Source organism: Apodemus sylvaticus, chromosome 2 (genome assembly GCF_947179515.1).
Source record: "Apodemus sylvaticus chromosome 2, mApoSyl1.1, whole genome shotgun sequence".
NCBI lineage: Eukaryota > Metazoa > Chordata > Mammalia > Rodentia > Muridae > Apodemus > Apodemus sylvaticus.
The window spans coordinates 95,475,259-95,498,211 of NC_067473.1; the positions used below are offsets into that span (position 1 = coordinate 95,475,259).

The 22,953-nt window shown below is 37.2% G+C and overlaps 2 gene segments (V, D, J or C); both read left to right on the forward strand.

Moving 5' to 3' along the window:
• Positions 1-1,901: 1,901 nt before the first annotated feature.
• LOC127677968 (Ig kappa chain V-IV region S107B-like) lies at positions 1,902-2,549 on the forward strand. The segment is given in 2 exon segments: positions 1,902-2,072; positions 2,239-2,549. Coding segments are annotated over 2 exon segments (360 nt in total).
• A 19,597-nt stretch (positions 2,550-22,146) lies between these two features.
• On the forward strand, positions 22,147-22,745 carry LOC127677969 (Ig kappa chain V-VI region NQ2-48.2.2-like). The segment is given in 2 exon segments: positions 22,147-22,260; positions 22,429-22,745. Coding segments are annotated over 2 exon segments (411 nt in total).
• Positions 22,746-22,953: the final 208 nt, after the last annotated feature.

Here is a 22,953-nt window from a genome sequence, read left to right on the forward strand (position 1 = left end):
TCACCCCCATTGATTCTTGGGCAACTCCCATATTCCAGGTCTCTGTGTAGTCCTGAAGATGCTCCCTACTTTCTCACCCCCGTCAGTTGTAGACTTCAATTCATTTCCATCACCATCTAGCCATCTCTTCAGTCCTTCTCCATATGTGATTCTGAATAGCTATTACCTTCTCCATCCTCTCCCTCCAAGTTCTTTCCCTCCATTTGCCTCTTAGGACTATTTTATTCCCCCTCCTAATTAAGATTCAATCTTTCTTGTTTGGGCCTTCTGTATTCTTTTGCTTTTTTGGGTCTGTAGACTGTAACATGGTACCTATATTTTATAGCTAATATCCACTTATAAGTAAGTGCATACCATGCATGTCCTTTTAGGACAGAGTTACCTCATACAGGATAATATTTTCAAGTTCCATTCATTTGCCTGAAAAATTCATGATGTCTCAGTTTTAATAACTAAAGAGTGTTCCATTGTGTACATGTACATTTTCTTTATTCATTCTTCAGTTGGAGGACAACTAGGGTGTTTCCAGTTTCTGGCTATTATGAATAAAGTTGCTATGTAAGTTTGGGCATCTTTGTGAGATGTTGGATCATCTTTTAAATATAACCTAGGTGGTTTTAGCTGAATTTTGAAGTAGAACTATTTATTGCTAGTTTTCTGAGAAGATGCCAAATTAATTTCCAAAATGATTGTAAAAGCTTGAACTGCTACCAGCAACAACGGAGTATTTCCCTCATCAGCACGTGCTCTCTCTGCAGTTTTTAATCTTAGCCATTCTGAAAGGTGTAAGATGGAACCTCATATGGACCTGGGGCTATCCCAAAAGCTGTTGCCTGTACATGGGATATGTTCTTCTAGCTGAGATGTCTTGCCTAGTCTTGCAGAGTATTGAAGTGACAGAGTAGGTAGGATACACAGGGGGCCCCACATGCTCAGAGGAGAAGGCAGAGGGTAGTGGTGGAAGGTTTGTGGGAGGTCAGAGAAGGAGCAAGCAGTGATCCAGATGTAAAGTGAATAAGTAAAAAAAAATGATTAAATTGTTTTTTAAAAAAGGAAGGAAACAAGAAGGCCCTGAGCTCTTGATCCACATGGCACACAAGGAGAACTTCATACTTAACAATAACAGTCACCGTAGTCATAATGCATAGAGTTCTTAGAAGAAACTGACTTAGTAAGAATTTGCAGACTGAGATGCTGCCAATCTTTAATAACTAAAGTCTTATTTATTTGAAAAGTGCTTTCAGACATTCTCAGATAATAGAACATATAATAAATGGTTACAGAGCATAGTACATACTGAGAATGGTGTTTATTCAGAGTAGTTTTAGATAGTTTCATTTTCATGAATCTCCAGCTCATGTCTCATAAATCCAACAATGCAAGTGTTCCATGGATATCATTGGTGGAGTTTTTTTTTTTTTTTTTTTTTTCTTCTAGGGATGGCATTAGGGCTTGACAATCGCAGAAATGTCTCTGAATACTCCTGGACTGCAGATTCCATTTGAAGGATATTTTTCCATTAGCTTTGTGGGACTGATCATCTGAACAGAATGGAATAAGAAGGTGAGGTCTCTAACAAGCACATTCAGCAAAACAGGAAGGAGATAAGGCCTTCTGTGATCATTATACACAGTCATTCCCAATACAACTTTATTATAGGAGAAAAATACCTCAAAATAATCAATTAAATAACCTTTTTTTAGTGGATCAAATAAATCATGTCTTAAGGGAAAAGGGGGGTAATACTATAGAACAAGGCTTTTCCCCATAAAAAGGTTAAAAGAGAAAACAGAAATTTCCTTTTTTGTTAGTGTTGTGACTATAAGTAGGTAGATATTTTCCTGGATTAGCATGGTTTGCCTTAGTTAACAGTCCACATGTTTATAAGCCAAGAACTGCCTAGAAAATATCTCACTATTTGCATACTTCATCTTCAGAAACCACAAATACTTCACAGTTGTTTTAAAGAGATATATTTGCAAGAATAGGAGTAGTTAGTCAGAGACCAAAATTCAAATACACAATGGATTTTTGGGTGCAGGTCTTCAACTTCCTGCTAATCAGTATCACAGGTAACAGAGGTGAGGGAGTTTCAGAATCCAATCAAAATTCTTTTTCCTGGGCATATGAGTCTAAAATATACTTTTATCTTTTTCTTTCTTTTGAATATTGAGTGATATAAATTTCTTTCTGTATCTCTATTTCACTAACAACCCTCCCCATGCCATTTTCTCCTAGTTATCATGTCCAGTGGAGAAATTGTACTCACCCAGTCTCCAGCAATCATGGCTGCATCTCTGGGGGAGAAGGTCACCATCACCTGCAGTGCCAGCTCAAGTGTAAGTTACATGTACTGGTACCAGCAGAAGTCAGGATCCTCCCCTAAACCCTGGATTTATAGGACATCCAACCTCATTTCTGGAGTCCCAGATCGCTTCAGTGGCAGTGGGTCTGGGACCTCTTACTCTCTCACAATTAGCACCATGGAGGCTGAAGATGCTGCCACTTATTACTGCCAGCAGTGGACTAGTTCCCCACCCACACAGTGATACAGACTGGAACAAAAACCCTCTAATAACTTAGGGCCCAGCTACCTCTGCTTAGAGATAAAATATGTGGTTTGATTGCAGTAGTCCACACAGGGTGTTCTGCTTTACAATGTGATTTGCATCTTTGCATAACAGTCTCCACAGTACTTCAGTGCTGTTCTCAGTTAATCTACTTTGCCTGCATCTATTTATTCTCAATTTTTGTTCTGTTTGTTGAAGGCAAGTGTGACAGGAACTCCTCAATTATTTTATTGGTGGTTCCCATGAACTTTCATATCTAGTTCCTGCTTTCACTAATTTTAGAATCTTCTTGGTAGATTGTTTTTCTTCAGAATAGTCACTTACAGGATAGTCACAATACACTGCCATTGTTGTTCTACAAAAAGTAGTAACCATCCTAATCTGTCTTTTGAGTTTTACTAGCAGACTTTTTTTTCCACTAAATTGTCCTGTTAATAAGTGCTTGAAATGATTTTTCTCTCCAAAAATAAACAAAATATATATTATTGACAGTTCTGTATATTATCTTTCTATTCTCAAGATGAGTGATTGAAACAACCCACTAATAAAGAAACCAATAAGGCAACAGAGAACTAACAATTGACATTAATTTTTCTTTCTATCTATCTATAATCTATATATCAATATACATATTCATTTGTGTGTATACCTTACTGTGAAAATTAAATTCATAAGGAAATTTAATCATTCTAGATTGAGAAACAAAAATTATCAAAAACATTTACCTTTATAATTATGATTAAATTTAAATTATATTTTAATTAATTTTAAATTATATTTAATAATAATCAAAATAATTACCTAAAAGTTTGTTTTCAATTTTCCAGTTTGAGGTGCTTGTTATGAAATCCAGATGACACAGTTACCAGCCTCCCTGTCTGCAACTCTAAGAGGTTCACCATCCCAAGATGTCATGATATTGATAGGCATTTAGCACATTCTTAATATATTATAATTTTTCAAGAAAGTTTTTTTCAGAATCAGTTGTTTGACCTTTAGTCCTAGCAAAGAAACGGCTTATAAATAGGGTCATGGAGTTAAGAAAAGTCCAGACTGCATAGAAGGATATTGCTTCAAGCAAAATCTGTACACATCTGAACCAAAAAGGGAATGGTTTTATATTTATGTATTGCTATCCACTACATGAAATTTAGTGCTTAGTGGTTATTTCTGGTTAATGCTATACCTACTGTGGTTGGTTGAATAAGAATGGCCCCTCTAGGTAGGGTTTTGTTGTTGTTGTTGTTGTTTATTTATTCATTTCTTTATTTTGTGTCAGGTTTTTTTTTTTTTTTTTTAGTTAGGTATATTCCTTATTTACAGTTCAAATGCTGTCCCCTGTCCTGGTTCCCCTCCATTGAAAATCCCATAAGCCATCTCCCCTTCCCCACTCAACCCACCCCCACTTCTCTGTCCTGGTATTCCTCTGTACTATGCTATTAAGTTTTTCCAGCATCAAGAGCCTGTCCCCCATCTGGTGTCCAACAAGATCATCCTCTGTTGCTGATGTGTCTGGGGCCATGGGTAACTCCATGTGTATTCTTTGGTTGATGGTTTTGTCCCTGGGAGCTCTGGGAATACTTGGTGACTCATATTGTTGTTCCTCCTATGGTGCTGTAAACCTCTTCAGCTCCTTGGGTCTTTTCTCTAGCTCCCCCAATGGGGACCTTGTGCTCAGTTTAATGGCTGGGTGAGAGTGCTACTCTCTGAATTTGTCATGCACTAGGAGAGCCTCCCAGGCGATATGTATACCTGGGTTTTGTAACTGTATATAGGATGCATCCCTGGGTGGGATAGTCTCTCGATCGCCTTTCCCTCAAAAAAAAATAATATATATATATATATATATATATATATATATATATATATATATATATATAATGTCCATCTATACAGTAATAGTAATGTCACAAAATTTACTGGATACCACAGCAACTAGGGTTAAGAACATGAATGTTTATTATATCTTTGGAAAATAATGGGAATGCAGGTAAATTGTCAAAACTGTATGAGTTAATTTGCACATTAATCAACTAGAGCATCCCATGAAACATAATAATGATCCGATGTTATATATAATTTAAAATTTTCCATGTATACATGTTTATGTGGTGTTATACATGTGGTATGGATGTATGTATGGGTGTACATGTATATTTTGAAAGCAAAAGTCAGTCTCAGGAGCCATTCACTTTGTGTATTGAGATTGGCATGGAGATTGTTGGGTTATACTGGATAGCTTTCCAGAGATCATGGAAAATCAACTTGAATCATCCATTTACATGCTAGGATTACAATTATATACCACAAATCCAGTTATTTTAATGTGACTCCAGGGGATAGAATTCAAGTCCTCATATTTGCATGGCAAACATTGTATTAAGTAAGTTATCTCTACTATTTTATTTTAACTACTTTATTATATTATCGTGTATTTACTTTGATTTTGTTTCTTTCATGACAATCTCTCATTATCTTGCTTTGGCTGGCATAAAATCACATCAAACTCACAGATATTCAACTTGCTCTTCCACCTGAGTGCTGGAATTAAGGTACTTACCACTATACCTGGCTAATTATTTTTCATTTTCATTAAAAAACTATTAAAAAGACAAAAATAAAGGTAGTGAGACACAAACTTGACAATATGAAATATTTTTATGTTGTATACATACTGAAATGTACCATCCAAAAAGCAAACAAAATACTTGAATATTTTTAAAAAATAACTTTCTGTAGCACAAGTCAGTCTCAAACTATGATATGTGGCTATAATTCAAGATTGCTATCATTAATTTTATAGTACATTCTTCCCTTTATTTCTTTTTTGAAAGGAATCTATTCCTTCTCCAGTTACTTATTTTATAACAACAGCATCCATGCAGATAATTGGTACCTTAAGTGAAATCTTAGCTCTAAATTAGTCTTCATTCTTCAGATTATTTTCTTCATACAAATGTGTGAATTTCTTGTTGATCTCCCAACAAGAAAGCACGATGCAGCTGGGATGCCAGAGCAGAAAGGTCTGTGTTCAGGGATGTATCACTGTGAGGGAAAGTTCTAGATCTTGCTGGCAAAAGTAAATGCCCATATCCTCAGCCTCTACTCTACTGATACTCAGTGTGAAATCTGTTCCTGGCCCATTGCCATTGAATGTATCTGGGACTACAGAGTCAAGGGTAGATATGAGATAGATTAGAAGCTAGGTGGACTGGTCTGGCCTCTTTTGTACCAATGTAAATAAGTCTTGCCATTACTATACAAAACACTCTAACTAGACTTGCAAGAGATGGAAACTGACTCTTCTGCAGTGACAGGTATAGAAGGTGCAGCTTGAGTCATCACAATATCCCCAAGGGATCCTGAAATAAGAGAAATGAAAGGTTATGAACAAACATAATGATACTTTAAAACACTATTCTCTTTCTTTCTCTATTTTCAACTTATTGTATTCATGACTGTCATTCATATTCTAAAATGTTGCACATAAAATATCAATGTAGAGAAAATATGGAAGCTCTCTATCCACTTCAGTACTTGTCAGAAATGCCACAAGAATACTGGTTCTCTTCCCCTTACTCTGTAACCCTCATATCTCCATTCCTGAACACACATGGTCAGTACATGCATCTGAATCAGCAGTTCTTCAGAAATTCCCATCCCTTCCTATTCTCCTTCTTCATCTTCATCTTTGTTCCTCTCCTTACCAGGGTTCCAGAGCACAAGCATACCCAGTAGATGAGTGAGGCACCTCATTCTAAGAACTTGTATGAAGAGTCCTGAGTAGTCAAGTTAGAAAGAGGGATTATCTTTTATATTGGACTTACAAGGATAGAGGCACCCTAGGGAGCAATATGCAATCTCCTAGTTGGTACAACTATGTGAAGAGTACCAAGAGCATCACGTTACTTCTTTTACAAATGAAGTGACAGTAGGGCAGTGATGGGCCATGTCTTTAATCCCAAAACTTGGGAGGCAGAGGCAGGCAGAGGCAGGCAGAATTCTGAGTTCGAGGCCAGCCTGGTCTACAGAATGAGTTCCAGGACAGCTGGGGCTACAAAAAGAAACCCTGTCTCCCTGTCTCAGAAAAAAAAAAAAAAGACAAAAAAGGTGAAGTGAAATAAAGTGTTTCCTTTTAGTATTAAGCAGTTACAATTTGAAGTTCCTATTGCAGGGACATCCATAGATGGACTCCACAGGAAAAGGCTGAATCTGCCTGAATGAAGATATGCATTATGTACAAGACCATGGCATATTGAGGTAATACCATAGAACTATCTTGCCTGCATGTGTATACTCTGGTCTGAATTTTGTAGAAGAACGGGCATCCTGATTGTCTTCTCCAAGCTATTATAGAGTAGGACATAACTTCTTCTCTACTAAAGTTAATGTTCAAGAATTTTACTTATCCACATCAGGGATTAAATGAAGTTGTAGTGGAGACTTATGAGAATTAAGACACTAAATTCTGTAAGGACAATCATCACAAAAGAAAATGGCCTGTGGGCACAAGCAATGATCTCATCTAATTTGTTCTAATTAGGTTTTGGAGAGATTTATCCCAGATAATTTTTTTTCTTTTTCTTTTTTTTTTCTTTTTTGATTGGATATTTCCTTTATTTAAATTTTGAATATTTCTCCTTTCTAGGTCTCTCCTTGGGAAACCTCTTATCCCATCCTTCCTCCCTCTGCCTCTATGAGGGTCCTCCCCCCACCCACCCAACCCACTCTTGTCCTCCCACACTGGCATTCCTACGCACTGAAGCAAGAACCTGACAAGGACAGAGGTGGAAGCTCACAGACAACCATTGGATTGAGATAGGAGGTCCCTGATGGAACAGTTGGAGAAGGGACTAAAGTAGCTGAGGGCGTTTGAAGCCCCAACTAGGGAGCATCAGTGTCAAAAGAGGAGACCATCTGGAGCTCCCGGGAACTGTACCACAAATTGAAGAATATACATGGAGCAACCAATGGTGCTGGCCACATATGTGGCAGTGGATGGCCTTGTTTGACATCAGTGGGAGGAGAGGCCCTTGGACATGAGGGCATCCAAGACCTTTTTTTTTTTTTTTATTTTCATCATAAAGAATATAGTTCTTTCAGGGTTATGAGATTTAAATTCTTCTTTGTCTCTCACTTGGTTAGTTTGTGCAACAGATACAACTAATAAGCACAATTTAACACCTTTTCTTTGCATTAAAATAGCATGAGTAAAATCCATTGATTTAATGAAACACTTCATTTTTACCCTCGATTTGATTTTTTTCTATCTTGATTAAAATAGATTTTAAAGAAAAGGGAGTTTTCAGAGCTGTGTTGAAGGACTTCTTTTTGATCCATACTGGTTTGGACCTGGAGTTCATGGTATTTCACTGAGAAACCCACAGGTCACACATCCTGAAATAAAAAGTGGACATTTGATTTATAAGAATAATTTCTTATAAATATTTCTAATTATTTAATAGAAAATTTGTGCAAAATAACATTTTCTAAAAATATTCTTTGAAATAACTGAACTCCAGAAAATATAGTAAAATGAGATTTCCATTAATCTTTATGTGATATTAAAATAACGTATTTGTGTCTGTAACTCCAATCTTACTTATGAAAATTTCTGACAGGCACTGTCCCTGAAATACATAGTGAAGTCTGCAATGTATTAAAAATGACTCATGATCAAACATAATGAATTTTCATTCCCTTCTATTGTATTTATACAGAGAACACCATAGTCCATATTCTGAAAAATTCTCTTTTGTTTATTGAACAATTTTCTCCAGTATGGCCAGGAAAATACACTTATCCTGAATCACATGAACTAATAGTACAACAGATATTAATATTTCACAGATTGTGAGAATAAATTCTGTAAAACACAAAGTTGGAAACAGACTTTTCTGTGATATGTCTATAATTTTGATCATGGTCAAGTGTGAAGATAGACTCAGGCAGGAACCTGTATTACAACATATATTTATGTTCCCATATGCTGCTTATTTAGGTAATATCAAATTCACATGACTTGAATAATTGCCTTAGACATGCATGTCATCAAATAGGATCATGTTTTCTATAGATTGTCCTGTAGTTCTGTCAACTCCTAAGTTTTGAAAGCAGTATAGCAAAGGTTATAACTCAAGACACATTGAAGTTTATTCATGTACAAGAGTACAGTGGATATTCTTCCTTAAGTGAGTGGGTGTCCTAGAATGAGGATTGAAGTCAAATTCAAATCTTTTTAGATATTCTCTAGGTTAATGTTGGTGGGAGAAGAATCCTAATTCAAGGGCATATAGAGTCTAAGTTGACTGCCTTATTCTAAACAACTTCCTAGAATGGAGGTTACCCCTGATGCTGCAGTTTATTTTGAACACTGATATCACTAACTTGCTCTAAACTATAGACAGTTCCCCTTTATTCTTACAAAATGCCATATGTTCTTCATGAATTTTGAAGAGCAGCTTGCAACCCATTGCTCTATATGTAGCTGAGTGGGTATTTTGCTGAAAGAAAAATATGGCACTGTATTTTTACTTCTGGATATAACAAATTATAATGTGAGTACTTTGCCATGCTGCACAAAATAATGCATATTTTCTTCTCTGGAGTAAATATCAATTAGCAGAAATGATGACAGTAAATGAGGGTTAAGAGGCTTTAGTTTGCAAGCATTTGAACACTGTGTTTACTCATCAAAAGCAATGCAAGTGAGAAATGATCTGAACAATAACTTCTTTCTACTTTTAGGGAACAATGGTGAAAATGGCACATGTGTGTCCACATACTCCTAACATTTTCAATAAAAGGATCAATTACAAAATATAAACAAATTGAAACTATTGTGTTAGGATAAATGTCTGTCAAAGCTAATTAAATATTGATAAGAAGTTAGAATGCTATTAAATAACAATACACATCAGAGAGTTACCATGACTCTTTGGTTGTCTATAATGTCAATACACCAAGGATAAGTACCCAGAAGGACAATCAATTACTCTTATGTTTTAAAATACTCTTAAGATTCAAAGCAAACCTCCAAGAAACCATTCTAAAATTATCATAGTTGAAGACGGCTACAAGGGACCTTGCTTCTGGTACAAGAACAGCAGAGAAGAGAGCTGTTCTTGTTATTCTGCTCCAAGAAAAACAGCAAGATGCATCAGGTAGCAGACAACTGTTGCCTATGCCAGCAACCTTTTCTTGGGTTGTTACACATACTCCCCACCACCAACTTTTCTCTCCAGGGTGTGTATGTTTCAAGGATATAGTAGCTGTTTTTTTTTAATTCGATATATTTTTTATTTACATTTTAAATAATTTCCCCTTTTCTAGCACCCCACACCCCAAAAGTCCCATAAGCCCCCTTCCCTTCTCTGGTTCTCCCACCCATCCACCCCTTTCCACTTCCCTGTTCTGGTTTCCCCCTATACTGCTTCACTGAGTCTTTCCAGAACAAGAGGCCACTCCTCCATTCTTCTTGTACCTCATTTGATGTGTGGATTATGTTTTGGGTATTCCAGTTTTCTAGGTTAATATCCACTTATTAATGACTGCATACCATGATTCATCTTTTGAGTCTGGGTTACCTCACTTAGTATGATGTTCTCCAGCTCCATCCATTTGAATAATAATTTCATGAATTCATTGTTTCTAATGGCTGAATAGTACTCCATTGTGTATATATACCACATTTTTTGCATCCACTCTTCTGTTGAGGATACCTGGGTTCTTTCCAGCTTCTGGCAATTTTAAATAAGGCTGCTATGAACATAGTGGAGCATGTATCCTTATTACATGCTGGGGAATCCTCTGGGTATATGCCCAGGGGTGGTATAGGAGGATCTTCTGGAAGTGAGGTGCCCAGTTTTCTGAGGAACCGCCAGACTGATTTCCAGAGTGGTTGTACCAATTTGCAACCCCACCAGCAGTGAAGGAGTGTTCCTCTTTCTCCACATCCTCTCCAACACCTGCTGTCTCCTGAATTTTTAATCTTAGCCATTCTGAATGGTGTAAGGTGAAATCTCAGGGTTGTTTTGATTTGCATTTCCCTAATGACTAATGAAGTTGAGCATTTTTTAAGATGCTGCTCCTCCCTCTGAAGTTCTTCAGGTGAAAATTCTTTGTTTAACTCTGTACCCCATGTTTTAATAGCGTTATTTGGTTTTCTGGAATTGCTTATCGCCCACAATTCCACTTTGTTTGGGATGTCCTCACATACCTAATGTAGTTAGCAGCCTGAGAACCTTTCCTGAACTGTGTTATGCGAATATACTCTGCAGTGAAAAATGCAACTAGCAACATGCTAGCAACTGGATATATATTTGAGTGCATACTTATTTCTTAACAGTGGGATGTAATTCTCCTTACTTTCAAGACCTTCAAATTGGATAGATTTTTATGCAGTACTACTCTGATTGTGTTGGTAAGAGAGCTTTCAGGCTGATTGGTGTAAAGTGCAAGCATACTAAAGGAATCTGTGTTTAAGAACCAATAAATTTTGTTTTCTTGTTTTGTGGTCACTGATGTACATAAACAATTACTTCACCTTTGTTGGGTGAGATTCCCTGTTCTTATAGTAAACATCAGCATAGAGCTTGTATTTAGGAACTAAGGAATGGTATAATGTTGCTCTAAATTGTTTGAATAAGTTTGCCATCTTTCAAATAGTTTTGTCCTTAAATATTAGCTAGATTTGCAAATAGAGAGTTGGAGAAAAATCATTGTCTGGTAAGATTGAAACAAATCAGAACATGAAGATGAAAAAAACTAATAAAATTTAAAAAATTCAAATGACAATTTTAGATTAATTAATTTCAGAATTGCGATCCCAAGACTTCAACAGTCTTCAGCTAGGGTCACAAGTCTAAGAATGAATTAAAAGGACACACAGTATAAACATTTCTCTATAAGGAATGTATTTTGCATAAATAGAAAACAAAGGGGAACTTCATATAAACATTTATATTTGCTTACATGCAACTGAAAGCTGCAAAGGAGACAAGTAATGCCAATACTTAACAATGAAAGTGACTTTAACCAGAGCACACTTTTCAATTAACTTGCTGGGCTGTTGAATAACTTTGAGAAAGTAAGCCATGTTAGATTAGACTGAATTTGCCTGTCTGTTTCTTTTTATCTGTCTCTCTCAAACACACAACCAGCACCCACCCACACTCATACACTCAGATACCCACATAGACATGCACGCACACACACACACACACACAAACACACACAGACACACACACAGAGACAAACAGACAGACAGACAGATGGATGGATACATAGATAGATAGAGAGAAAAACAGAGAGACAGACAGAGACAGAGAGAGTCAGAGAGAAATCTAAAACTCTTAAGTTCCTCCTGGAGAACAGAAACTGCCATTTTATACATGAGCAGAACACAATTGTCAATAATCCAGATTATTACCAGCTCCTGAAGCTGAACATAAAGCTTCATTTTAAGAAGGGGAACTGAGGAGGATAATTAGTTGAAGCAAGCATACAAGTGAGCTTTTACCTTTGAAAAAAATCCATTCCTGGGAGCATTATACAAATCCTCTGGCCAGTGCAGCAGGAGTCTTTTGTTGCAAAAGAGCATAAAAAATCTATGTTTGTAGTGAAAATTGTAAACCTTCATATTTTGCATGAAGGGAGAATAACAGGATACTAAACGAATGATTAGCCTTATCATTCTAATAAGCACTACATTGTCAATACACATGAAGTAGTGATGCAACAAATGTCATTCTCTGTGAGCAGCTCTTGTCTAGTCTTCTTAACCTCACAAAGAACGTGGAGATTAATCATGGCAAAAACTGACACAGGTCTGTCTTTTCTTTTAGCTAAATGAATTGGTCTCCATATGACCAGAAAGTGAAAATAATGCTAGGAAAAGATGTCTTATATTGTTTACCACAAGGACATGAAATTGACAACTAAAATTTGTAGTACAACTAAACTGAATTTTAGTCATGAACTTTGCTAAGTAATGGACAGGTATGTCTTCTTGTTTGGTGGTAGGAATAGCTCATACTCAACAAATATCTCATATTGGAAGTCATCATTTAATGAACATGAAATACGACATAACCCTTATTGCAATTTAGTGAACTCATCTACATTTAACACACCATAAATCTCACCAATTGAAAGGAATGGTTTCTTTTTATATTTGAAGAATTTTATTAATGGTCTTTGCTCAACTTGACTCTTGATGATACCTCCTAATTTCATATACTTTGTAAATTTGCATTTTTAATTAATGAATAATATACTTACATTACAATGTACTTCTATGCAATAGTGTTCTTCTAATAACAATATTTGACTTCCATACAGGAATTACATTGCATTTTAATAAATGTTCATGAAAATAATGAACAATATGAGTTTTCCAATGTAAAATCATATTTGGATATGGTAATTTCCTATTTTCATTATTAATTCAATAAAATTATGAAATGCCATATGGAGATATATGGCAGAGTAAAATGCTAATGTATTTCTCTCAAATATGAAGGAAAATATTATAATATATTATGATTTCAGAAAAAGAGAAATATTTATTAGAAATTTGGACTTATGGCAATTTAAACAAGAAAACAAAATTTATTGGTTCTTAAACACAGATTCCTTTAGTATGCTTGCACTTTACACCAATCAGCCTGAAAGCTCTCTTACCAACACAATCAGAGTAGTACTGCATAAAAATCTATCCAATTTGAAGGTCTTGAAAGTAAGGAGAATTACATCCCACTGTTAAGAAATAAGTATGCAGTCAAATATATATCCAGTTGCTAGCATGTTGCTAGTTGCATTTTTCACTGCAGAGTATATTCGCATAGCACAGTTCAGGAAAGGTTCTCAAACTGCTAACTGCATTAGGTATGTGAATACATCCCAAACAAAGTGGAATTGCGGGCGATAAGCAATTCCAGAAAACCAAATAACCCTATTAAAACATGGGGTACAGAGTTAAACAAAGAATTTTCACCTGAAGAACTTCAGAGGGCGGAGAAGCATCTTAAAAATTGCTCAACTTCATTAGTCATTAGGGAAATGCAAATCAAAACAACCCTGAGATTTCACCTTACACCATTCAGAATGGCTAAGATTAAAAATTCAGGAGACAGCAGGTGTTGGAGAGGATGTGGAGAAAGAGGAACACTCCTTCACTGCTGGTGGGGTTGCAAATTGGTACAACCACTCTGGAAATCAGTCTGGCAGTTCCTCTGAAAACTGGGCACCTCACTTCCAGAAGATCCTGCTATACCACTCCTGGGCATATACCCAGAGGATTCCCCACCATGTAATAAGGATACATGCTGTACTATGTTCATAGTAGCCCTATTTATAATTGCCAGATGCTGGAAAGAACCCAGGTATTCCTCAACAGAAGAGTAGATGCAAAAAATGTGGTATATATACACAATGGAGTACTATTCAGCCATTAGGAACAATGAATTCCTGAAATTCTTAGGCAAATGGATGGAGCTAGAGAACATCATACTAAGTGAGGTAACCCTGACTCAAAAGGTGAATCATGGTATCACTCACTAATAAGTGGATATTTACCTAGAAAACTGGAATACCCAAAATATAATCTACACATCAAATGAGGTGCAAGAAGAAAGGAAGAGTGGCCCCTTGTTCTGGAAATACTCAGTGAAGCAGTATTCAGCAAAATCAGAATGGGGAAGTGGGAAGGGGTGGGAGGGAGGGTCAGGGGGAGAGAAGGGGGCTTACGGGACTTTCGGGGAGTGGGGGGGCTAGAAAAGGGGAAATCATTTGAAATGTAAATAAAAAATATATCGAATTAATAAAATGAAAAAAAAGAAAAAAAAGAAATTTGGACTCATGGCAATTTTAAAATAAAATAGAAAAATTGGTTATAAACTGAGAGACTAGGAAAATATTTAGTCCTTTCAAAGATATTTTAGAGTGTAATTAATACCAATTCTTTCTCATTTATTTATTTATTTATTTAATCTATCAGATAGTAATTTAAACACATCAAAATATCTAAATTAGACATAATTATAATATATAACATATTCACGTACATAAAATATCTTCTAGAGCTGAAAGAAAAACTTTTCCTAATATGAGATTATCCTCCCATCTACAAGCTTTCCTGTGCCATTGCTGCTTAATGTCAGTGTTTTTGAGTTCATTTTTTCTTTTAGTTTGGTATTTTTCATTACTTTTACTTTTTACAGTCCAGTCATTTCTCCCCTCCTGGTCTGCTCTCCCATAGTTCCTCATCCCATTCCTTCTCCTTGCTGTCTCAAAGTGGATGTCCACTCACTCCTGGCACCCCTATTCCCTGAAGCCTCAATTCTTTCCAGGTTTAGGCACTTCTCCCACAGACACCAGATCAGGCAGCCCTCCGCTATACATGTATTGGGATCCTCAGACCAGCTCATGTATGTTGCCTAATTCATGTCTGTGTCTGAAAGTTTTCGGTGGTCCAGGGTAGTTTAGACTGCTAGTCTTCCAAAGGGTTCACCTTCCTCCTAGGCTTCTTCTAGCTTTTCCCTAATTTAATTCTCCCAAGTCAGGGGTCCCTGACTTAATTCCAATGATTGGATGTAAGTATCTGTGACTTTCTCAGTCAGTGACTTGTTGGTCCTCTCATGAAAAAAGAAAGCCATGCTAGGCTCCTGTCTGTAAGCTAACTGTAGCATCAATGATAGTGTCAGGCCTTAAAGCCTTTCCTTGAGATGGTTCCCAACTTGAGCTGTACACTGGACCTCCTTTCCCTCAGTCTCTTCTCCATTTTTGTCCTTGTCTTTTAGACAGGAACAATTCTGGGTCAGCATTTTCAACTGTGGGATGGCAACCCTATCCCTTCAGTCTTTATACTGGAGGTAGATTCTACAAGTTCCCTCTCCCCTTTGTAGGGGGCATTTCACTAGGACAGGTTCCTGAGAGTCTCCTACTTCTCAGGTTTCTGCTACTTTATAGAGGGCCCCAACTAATTCCCACACCCAAGTTTCCATATCTACAAAGTTCCTGAGAGTCTCTTACTTCTCAGGTTTCTGCTACTTTATAGAGGGCCCCAACTAATTCCCACACCCAAGTTTGCATATCTACAATCATTCTGTTGGCACTCAGGGTTACCCTTCTGTCTCCTGGTCCCTTAATACAGATACCTGATCCTGTTTCCCCTTTCCCTCCACCCTTTCCTATCCTACTGAGTTCCTTCCCTCCCTCTTCCTCCCCTAATTGTTTTCTTCTTTCTTCCAAGTGGGATTGAAGCATTCTGACTTGGGGCCTTCTGCTTATTAATCTTTTTGAGTTCTGGTATTTGAAAAGAAGCCAAAAATATGGAAAACATCTTCAATAAAAGGTTCTGGTCTAACTGGCAATCAGTATATATGAAAATTAAAATTGATCCGTATTTGTCATCTTTCACAAAGCTCACGTCAAAGTGGATCAAGGACCTCAACATAAAACCAGATACACTGAATCTCATAGAAGAGAAAGTGGAAAAGAGCCTAGAACTCATTGGCACAAGGGGAAATCTCGCAAACAGAACTCAAGTGGCTCAGGTTTTAAGATCCAGAATTGATAAGTGGGACTTCAAGAAACTAAGAAGCTTCATTAAGGTAAATTACATAGTCAATAGGATAAATTAACAATCTACAGATTGAAAAAACTTCACTAATACCACATCCAATAAAGGGATAATATTTAAAATATATAAAGAACACAAGTAGCTAACATCTGAAAAAATCCAAACCACTCAATTAACAATAAATAGGTATAGAGGTAAACAGAGAAGTACTTAGTGTTCCAAAGCTTTAGTGATCAGTGAAATGGAAATTAAAACCACCCTGATATTCTATCTTACACCAATAAGACTGGCTAAGATAAAAATTCAGGTGATAACACATATTGGGGAGGATGTGTTGAAAGAAGAACACTCCTCATTGCTGGTGGAATTGGAATCCAGCACTCTGGAACCACTCTGGAAATCAATCTGCAGGCTCCTCAGAAAATTTGAAATAGATATACCTGAAGGCCCAGCAATACCACTCTTGGAAAAATACCTAAAACATGTCTCACCATTCCACAGGGTATGTGTTCTACTATGTTCATAGTAGCCTTATTTGTGATAGCTAGAAGCTGGAAACAACCCAGATGTCCCATGGCAGAAAAGTGGATACAGAAAAATGTGGTTCATTTATAGAATGGAATACTACTCAGCTATTAAGAATGAGGACATCCTGACTTTTGCAGGCAAATGGATGGAACTAGAAAATATCATCCTGAGTGTGGTAACTTGGTCAAAAAAGGACAAATAGCAAAAAAAAAAAAAAATACTCCAACATATAACAAGGACACATGCTCCACAATGTTCATACAGTGTAGCTTATAATAGCTAGAAGCTGGAAACAACCCAGATGCCCCTCAACATAGGAATGGATACAGAAAATGTTTACAAAATGGAGTACAACTCAGTTATTTAAAACAATGAATTTATGAAATTCATGAGCAAATTGATAGAACTAGAAAATATCATCCTGAGTGAGGTAACCCAATCACAAAAGAAAATATTTGTATGCACTCACTGGTAAGTGAATATTAGCCCAGAAGCTCAGAATACCCAAGATACAAATCACAGACCACATGAAACTCAAGAAGAAGGAAGATCAAAGTGCAAGACAACTCTTATAATGACAACATTTAATTGGAACTAGCTTACAGGTTTTGAGGTTCAGTCTGTTATCATCAAGGTTGAACCATGGCAGCATCCAGACAGGCATGGTGCAGAAGCAGCTGAGTGTTCTACATCTTCATTTGAAAGCTATTAGGAAAGAATATTGGCTTCCAGGCAGCTAGGGAGAGGGTTTTGAAGCCATACCCACAGTGGCATACCTATTCCAACAGGACTACATCTTCTAGTAGTGGCACTCTATGGGCTGAGCATATACAAACCATCACACAATCTTAGAGCAAATCTCCAGGTTCTCTGGCTCTTAAAATGTTTCTACCTACTCTGCAATGATCCCTGAGCTACTGGAGCAGAAAGTGTGTTGTAGTTGGATCATTTGAGTCTGGTCAGCACATCCTCTCCTAATTTCTGCATTGTGATTATTTGTGATTTTGGGTTTATTGGAGAGTGATCTCTATTTGTAGCAAAGATAATTTGCATATTGCATATGTACAATATATGAATTGAAAAACTGTGTTTCTTTATTTATGAAGAGAAGAAATAAGCAGCCATGAATCTGAAAGAGCAAGGAGAGTACATGGATATGTAAGAATGGAGGCAAAGGAAATGGTAAACAGTATGTGGCTGAGTTATAATTTTTAAAAGGTAAGAAAATAATTATAAAATAAGTCAATGTAATTCTTATATCTAATTCAAGATCAAAGAGATGACAAAACTTATCAAACATAATTAAATAAGTACATATTTCAATATAAAAACTGCATTGATTGTGCACCATAATCCCCTTTTGACAATCCGTCTCCCCTCTAAGAAGTGAAAAATAGCAACTATGCCAGGTGGGGAATATGGTCAGTTGATGTTGAAATGATAGATATTTGATATCATGTTTCTTAACTTACTAATAGTACATTTGGTGGTTCAGGTGAGTAATATGTTCCACTTACAAGGCCATCATGATATTTGATTTTCAATGGAGACCTAATTTCATATTGTAAGTATTTACCCCTTTCTATATCATGGTATAGGGTATCACTGTTCTTCCTTGATTCTGAGCAGTAGCCACAATCTAGAACTCAAAATCAGTCACATGATCACAAGATCACATCACAGTGTGCCACTCAGTATTCTACAGTTTGTTAAATAATGGCTTTATATTAAATTACTTGATACCATCGTTACCATAATTAGGTTGTACATTATTTTAGCTATTTGTGATCTCATTGTAAAAGAAAGAATAGATAATATCTATGTTTTTTCATTTCATAATGGCATGAAATGTGGTATATGTGTGTATGTGTCTGACTGTTTGAACATTATTTTTCATTATGTCTATAACCACTGGAAGCATCGCGCCACTTGTCAAAGTACTTTATTTCCTAAAAACACTCACTGTGAATGCAGTTTTTCTTCTAGACAACAACAACAAAATGCAACCCTGGCCTTTATTTTGGCTCTTTTAACAGTAGATGGCAGCATGATCACATTTCTATTCAGTCAATATTACCAGCTTAGAGCTGTAAATACATTAATATTAGAAAACAAGGGAAGTTTTCTTCCCTCATTAATCATTAGGAAAATGCAAATCAAAACAACCCTGAGATTTCACCTTACACTAGTCAGAATGGCTGTGGTCAAAAACTCAGGAGACAGTAGGTGCTCGCAAGGATATGGAGAAAGAGGAACACTCCTTCCCTGCTGGTGGGATTGTAAGATGGTGCAACCACTTTGGAAATCAGTCTGGAGGTTCCTCAGAAAACTAGGCATGACACTTCCGGAGGACGCTGCTATACCACTGGGTATATACCTGCATATACCCAGAGGATTCCCCAGCATGTAATAAGGACACATGCTCCACTGTGTTCATAGCGGCCCTATTTGTAGTAGCCAGAAGCTGGAAAGAACCCAGGTGTCCCTCAACAGAGGAATGGATGCAAAAAATGTTGTATATTTACATAATGGAGTACTATTAAGCCATTAGAAACAATGAAATCATGAAATTCGTAGACAAATGGATGAATGGAGCTGGAGAACATCATACTAAGTGATGTAACCCAGTCTCAAAAGATCAATCATGGTATGCACTCATTGATAAGTGGATATTAACCTAGAAACTTGGAATACCCAAGAAATAATCCACATTTTAAATGATGTCCAAAAAAAACACAGGAGTGGCCCCTGGTTCTGGAAAGACTCACTGCAACAGTATAGGGGAATACCAGAACAGGGAAGTGGGAAGGAGTAGATAGAGGAACAAGGAGAGGGAAGAGGGCTTATGGGAATCACACAGAGTGGGGACCCAGAAAAGGGGAAATCATTTGAAATGTAAATAAAGTATACGTTGAATAAAAAAATGTTTAGAAAACAAGAAGTTAGCTGAGCAGTGGTGGCGCACACCTTTAATCTCAGCACTTGTGAGGCAGAGGCAGACGAATTTCTGAGTTTGAGGCCAGCCTGGTCTACAGAGTGAGTTCAAGAACCACATGAAGGTCTAACTGCACATCAGCTATGTAGGCGCAGGGATGTCTAAGTCCACTCTCCCCATGTTCTTTGTTTGGTGTTTCAGACTCTGAGAACCCAAATGGTCCAGTTTAGTTGTTTCTGTTGGTCTTTCTATGGAGTTCCTATCCCCTTTGGGGTCCTACAATCCTTCTTCCTATTCTTCCATAAGATTCCCCAAGATCCATCCACTGTTTGGTTGTGGGTATCTGTATGTTTCTGAGTCAGCTGCTCAGTGGAGCCCCTCAGAGGAAAACATGGTCCTGTCTACAAGCATTATAGAGTATCATTAATAGTGTTAGAGATTGGTGCTTGCCCATGGGGTGTGTATCAGGTTGAACCAGTTATTGCTTTGCCATTCCTTTGGTCTCTGCTCCCTACCCCATGTCTGCATTACCCGTAGACAGGAAAAATTTGGGGTTGAAAGATTTGTGCATGGGTTGTGTCTCTATCATAACACTAGGTTTCCTGTCTTGCTAAAGGAAGTGGGATCTTCTGGTTTTATATCTCCAATATAGTGAGTCACAGCTAAGGTGACCCCTATTGATTCTTGGCAACCTTCCTTATTCCCAAGTCTCTCTGTAGTTCTGGAGATGCTCCCTATCTTCTCAGCCCTGTCAGTTGTAGATTTCAATTCATTCTCATGGCCATCTAGCCATCTCTTCTGTCCTTCCCCCATGTATGATTCTGAATAACAATTCTCTTCTCCATCCCCTTCCTCCCAGTTCCTTCCCTCCCTCTGCCTGTTATTACTATTTTATTCCTCCTCCTAATTAAAATCCAATCTTCCTTGTTTGGGCCTTCCTTATTGTTTTGCTTCTTTGGGTCTGTAGATGGTAATATGGTACCTGTATTTTATGCCGTATAAGTGAGTGCATACCATACATATCCTTTTAGGACAGAGTTACCTGACACAGGATGATATTTTCAAGTTCCATCCATTTGCTTGCAAAATTCATGATGTCTTGGTTTTTAATAGCTGAATAGTGTTCCATTGTCTACATGCATATTTTCTTTGTTCATTCTTCAGCTGAAGAACAATTAGGGTCTTTCCAGTTTCTGGCTTTTATGAATAAAGCTGCTATGAACATTACTGAGCACCTTTGTATGATGTTGTATCATCTTTTGAGTATAAGCCTAGGTGTGGTATAGCTGGGTCTTAGTTTTCTGAGAAAATACCAAATCTATTTCCAAAAGTGTTGTATAAATTTAAACTGCTACCAGCAGTAAAGGAGTGTTTACCTTGCTCCACATTCTCACCAGCATGTGCTTTCTCTGGAGTTTGTAACCTTAGCCATTCTGATAGGTGTAAAATGGAACCTCAATTGGAGCTAGAGCTATCCTAAATGCTGCTGCCTGTACATGGGCATGTTCTACCAGCTTCGTTGTCTTGCCCAGCCTGGCAGAATGTTGATATCGAGGGGACTGCTACCTGCTCAGAGGAGAAGGCAAAGGGTAAGAGTAGAATATTAGTGTGAGGGCTGAGCAGGAGGGTGAATTATATTTTTTAAAGAAAGGAAACAAGAAGTCCTTGAGCTCTGATCCACTTGGTATTCAAGGAGATCTCCAATCTCTGCCTATTTTGAATGACAATCATTGTAGTCATAATAGCAATGGTTCTTGGAGGAAACTTGAGTTAGCAAGAATTTGCAGACTTGAGTGCTGCCAATCTTTAATAACTACAAATGTAATATATTTGAAAAGTGCTGTCAGAAATTCTCAGGTAATAGAACATGAACTAAGGAGTTCCAGAGCATGGTGCATACTGAGAATGGTGATTATTCAGAATAGTTTTAGATGATTGCATCTTCATGAAAATTGAGTTCATGTTCTCTTAAATGCAACATTACAAGTGTTTCCAGGGATTTCACTGGGAGAGTAATTTTTTTTCCTAGGGATGCAACAGTGCTGAAATGTCTCTGAGCACTACTGAGCTCCAAATTACAATTGAAGGATTTTTTCCCCTTAGCTTTGTGTGAATGATCATCTAAACAGATTGGAATGAGTAGGTGAGGTCTCTTATGAGCAGTATTCAGGAAGCAGGGAGATAACACTTTCTGTGATAATTATAAAGTCATTCTACATAGAACTTTATTATGGAAGAAATATTCCTCAAACAACTCATTGAACATCCCTTGTTTATTGGATCAAATAAACCTTGTCTTTAGGTAAATATATGGGTAATACTATAAGACAGGGTTTTTGCTCCTAAAAAGGAGGAAAGAGAAAATAGAAATTTCATTCTTTATTAATGTAGTGATTACAAATAAGTAGATATTGTTTTGACTTAATCTGGGTTGCCTTAGTTAACAAACCATGTGTTTATAAGCCAAGAACTGCTTACATTATATCTTGATATTTGCATACTTCCTCTTTAGAAACCACAAATGTCTGAGTTGTTTTAAAATGATGAGCTTATGAGAATAGCAGTAATTAGCCAGAGACCAAAATTCGAATACACAATGGATTTTCTAGTGCAGATTTTCAGTTTCCTGCTAATCAGTGTCACAGGTAACAGAGGACAAGGATTTTGAGCTCAGAATATAATCAAAATTCTTTTCCCTGCAGAAGTTCAGACTAAAATATACTTTTTTTGTCTCTCTTCTGAATATTAAGTGGTATAAAATTATTTTTGTATCTCTGTGTCTACTAACCCCTCTCTATGTCATGTTTTCTTAGTCATAGTGTCCAGTGGAGAAATTATGCTCACCCAGTCTCCAGCAATCATGGCTGCATCTCCAGGGGAGAAGGTCACCATCACCTGCAGTGCCAGCTCAAGTATAAATTCTAATTACTTGGACTGGTACCAACAGAAGCCAGGATCCTCACCCAAACTCTGGATTTATAGCACATCCAAGCTAGCTTCTGGAGTCCCAGCTGGCTTCAGTGGCAGTGGTTCTGGGACCTCTTACTCTCTCACAATCAGCACCATGGAGGCTGAAGATGCTGCCACTTATTACTGCCAGCAGTGGAGTAGTACCCTACCCACACAGTGATACAGACTGGAACAAAAACCCTCTAAGTCCTTAGGGCCCAGCTATTTCCTCCTAGAGATAAAATGTGGCCAGTGGTTTGGTTGCAGTAGCTCATGCTGGGTGTTGTGCTTTGCAATGTCATTTGCATCTTTGGATAACTGTCTCAAACTTATTCCACTGTGCTCCAGTGCTGTTCTCAGATAATCTACTTTGCCTGTGTTTATTTATT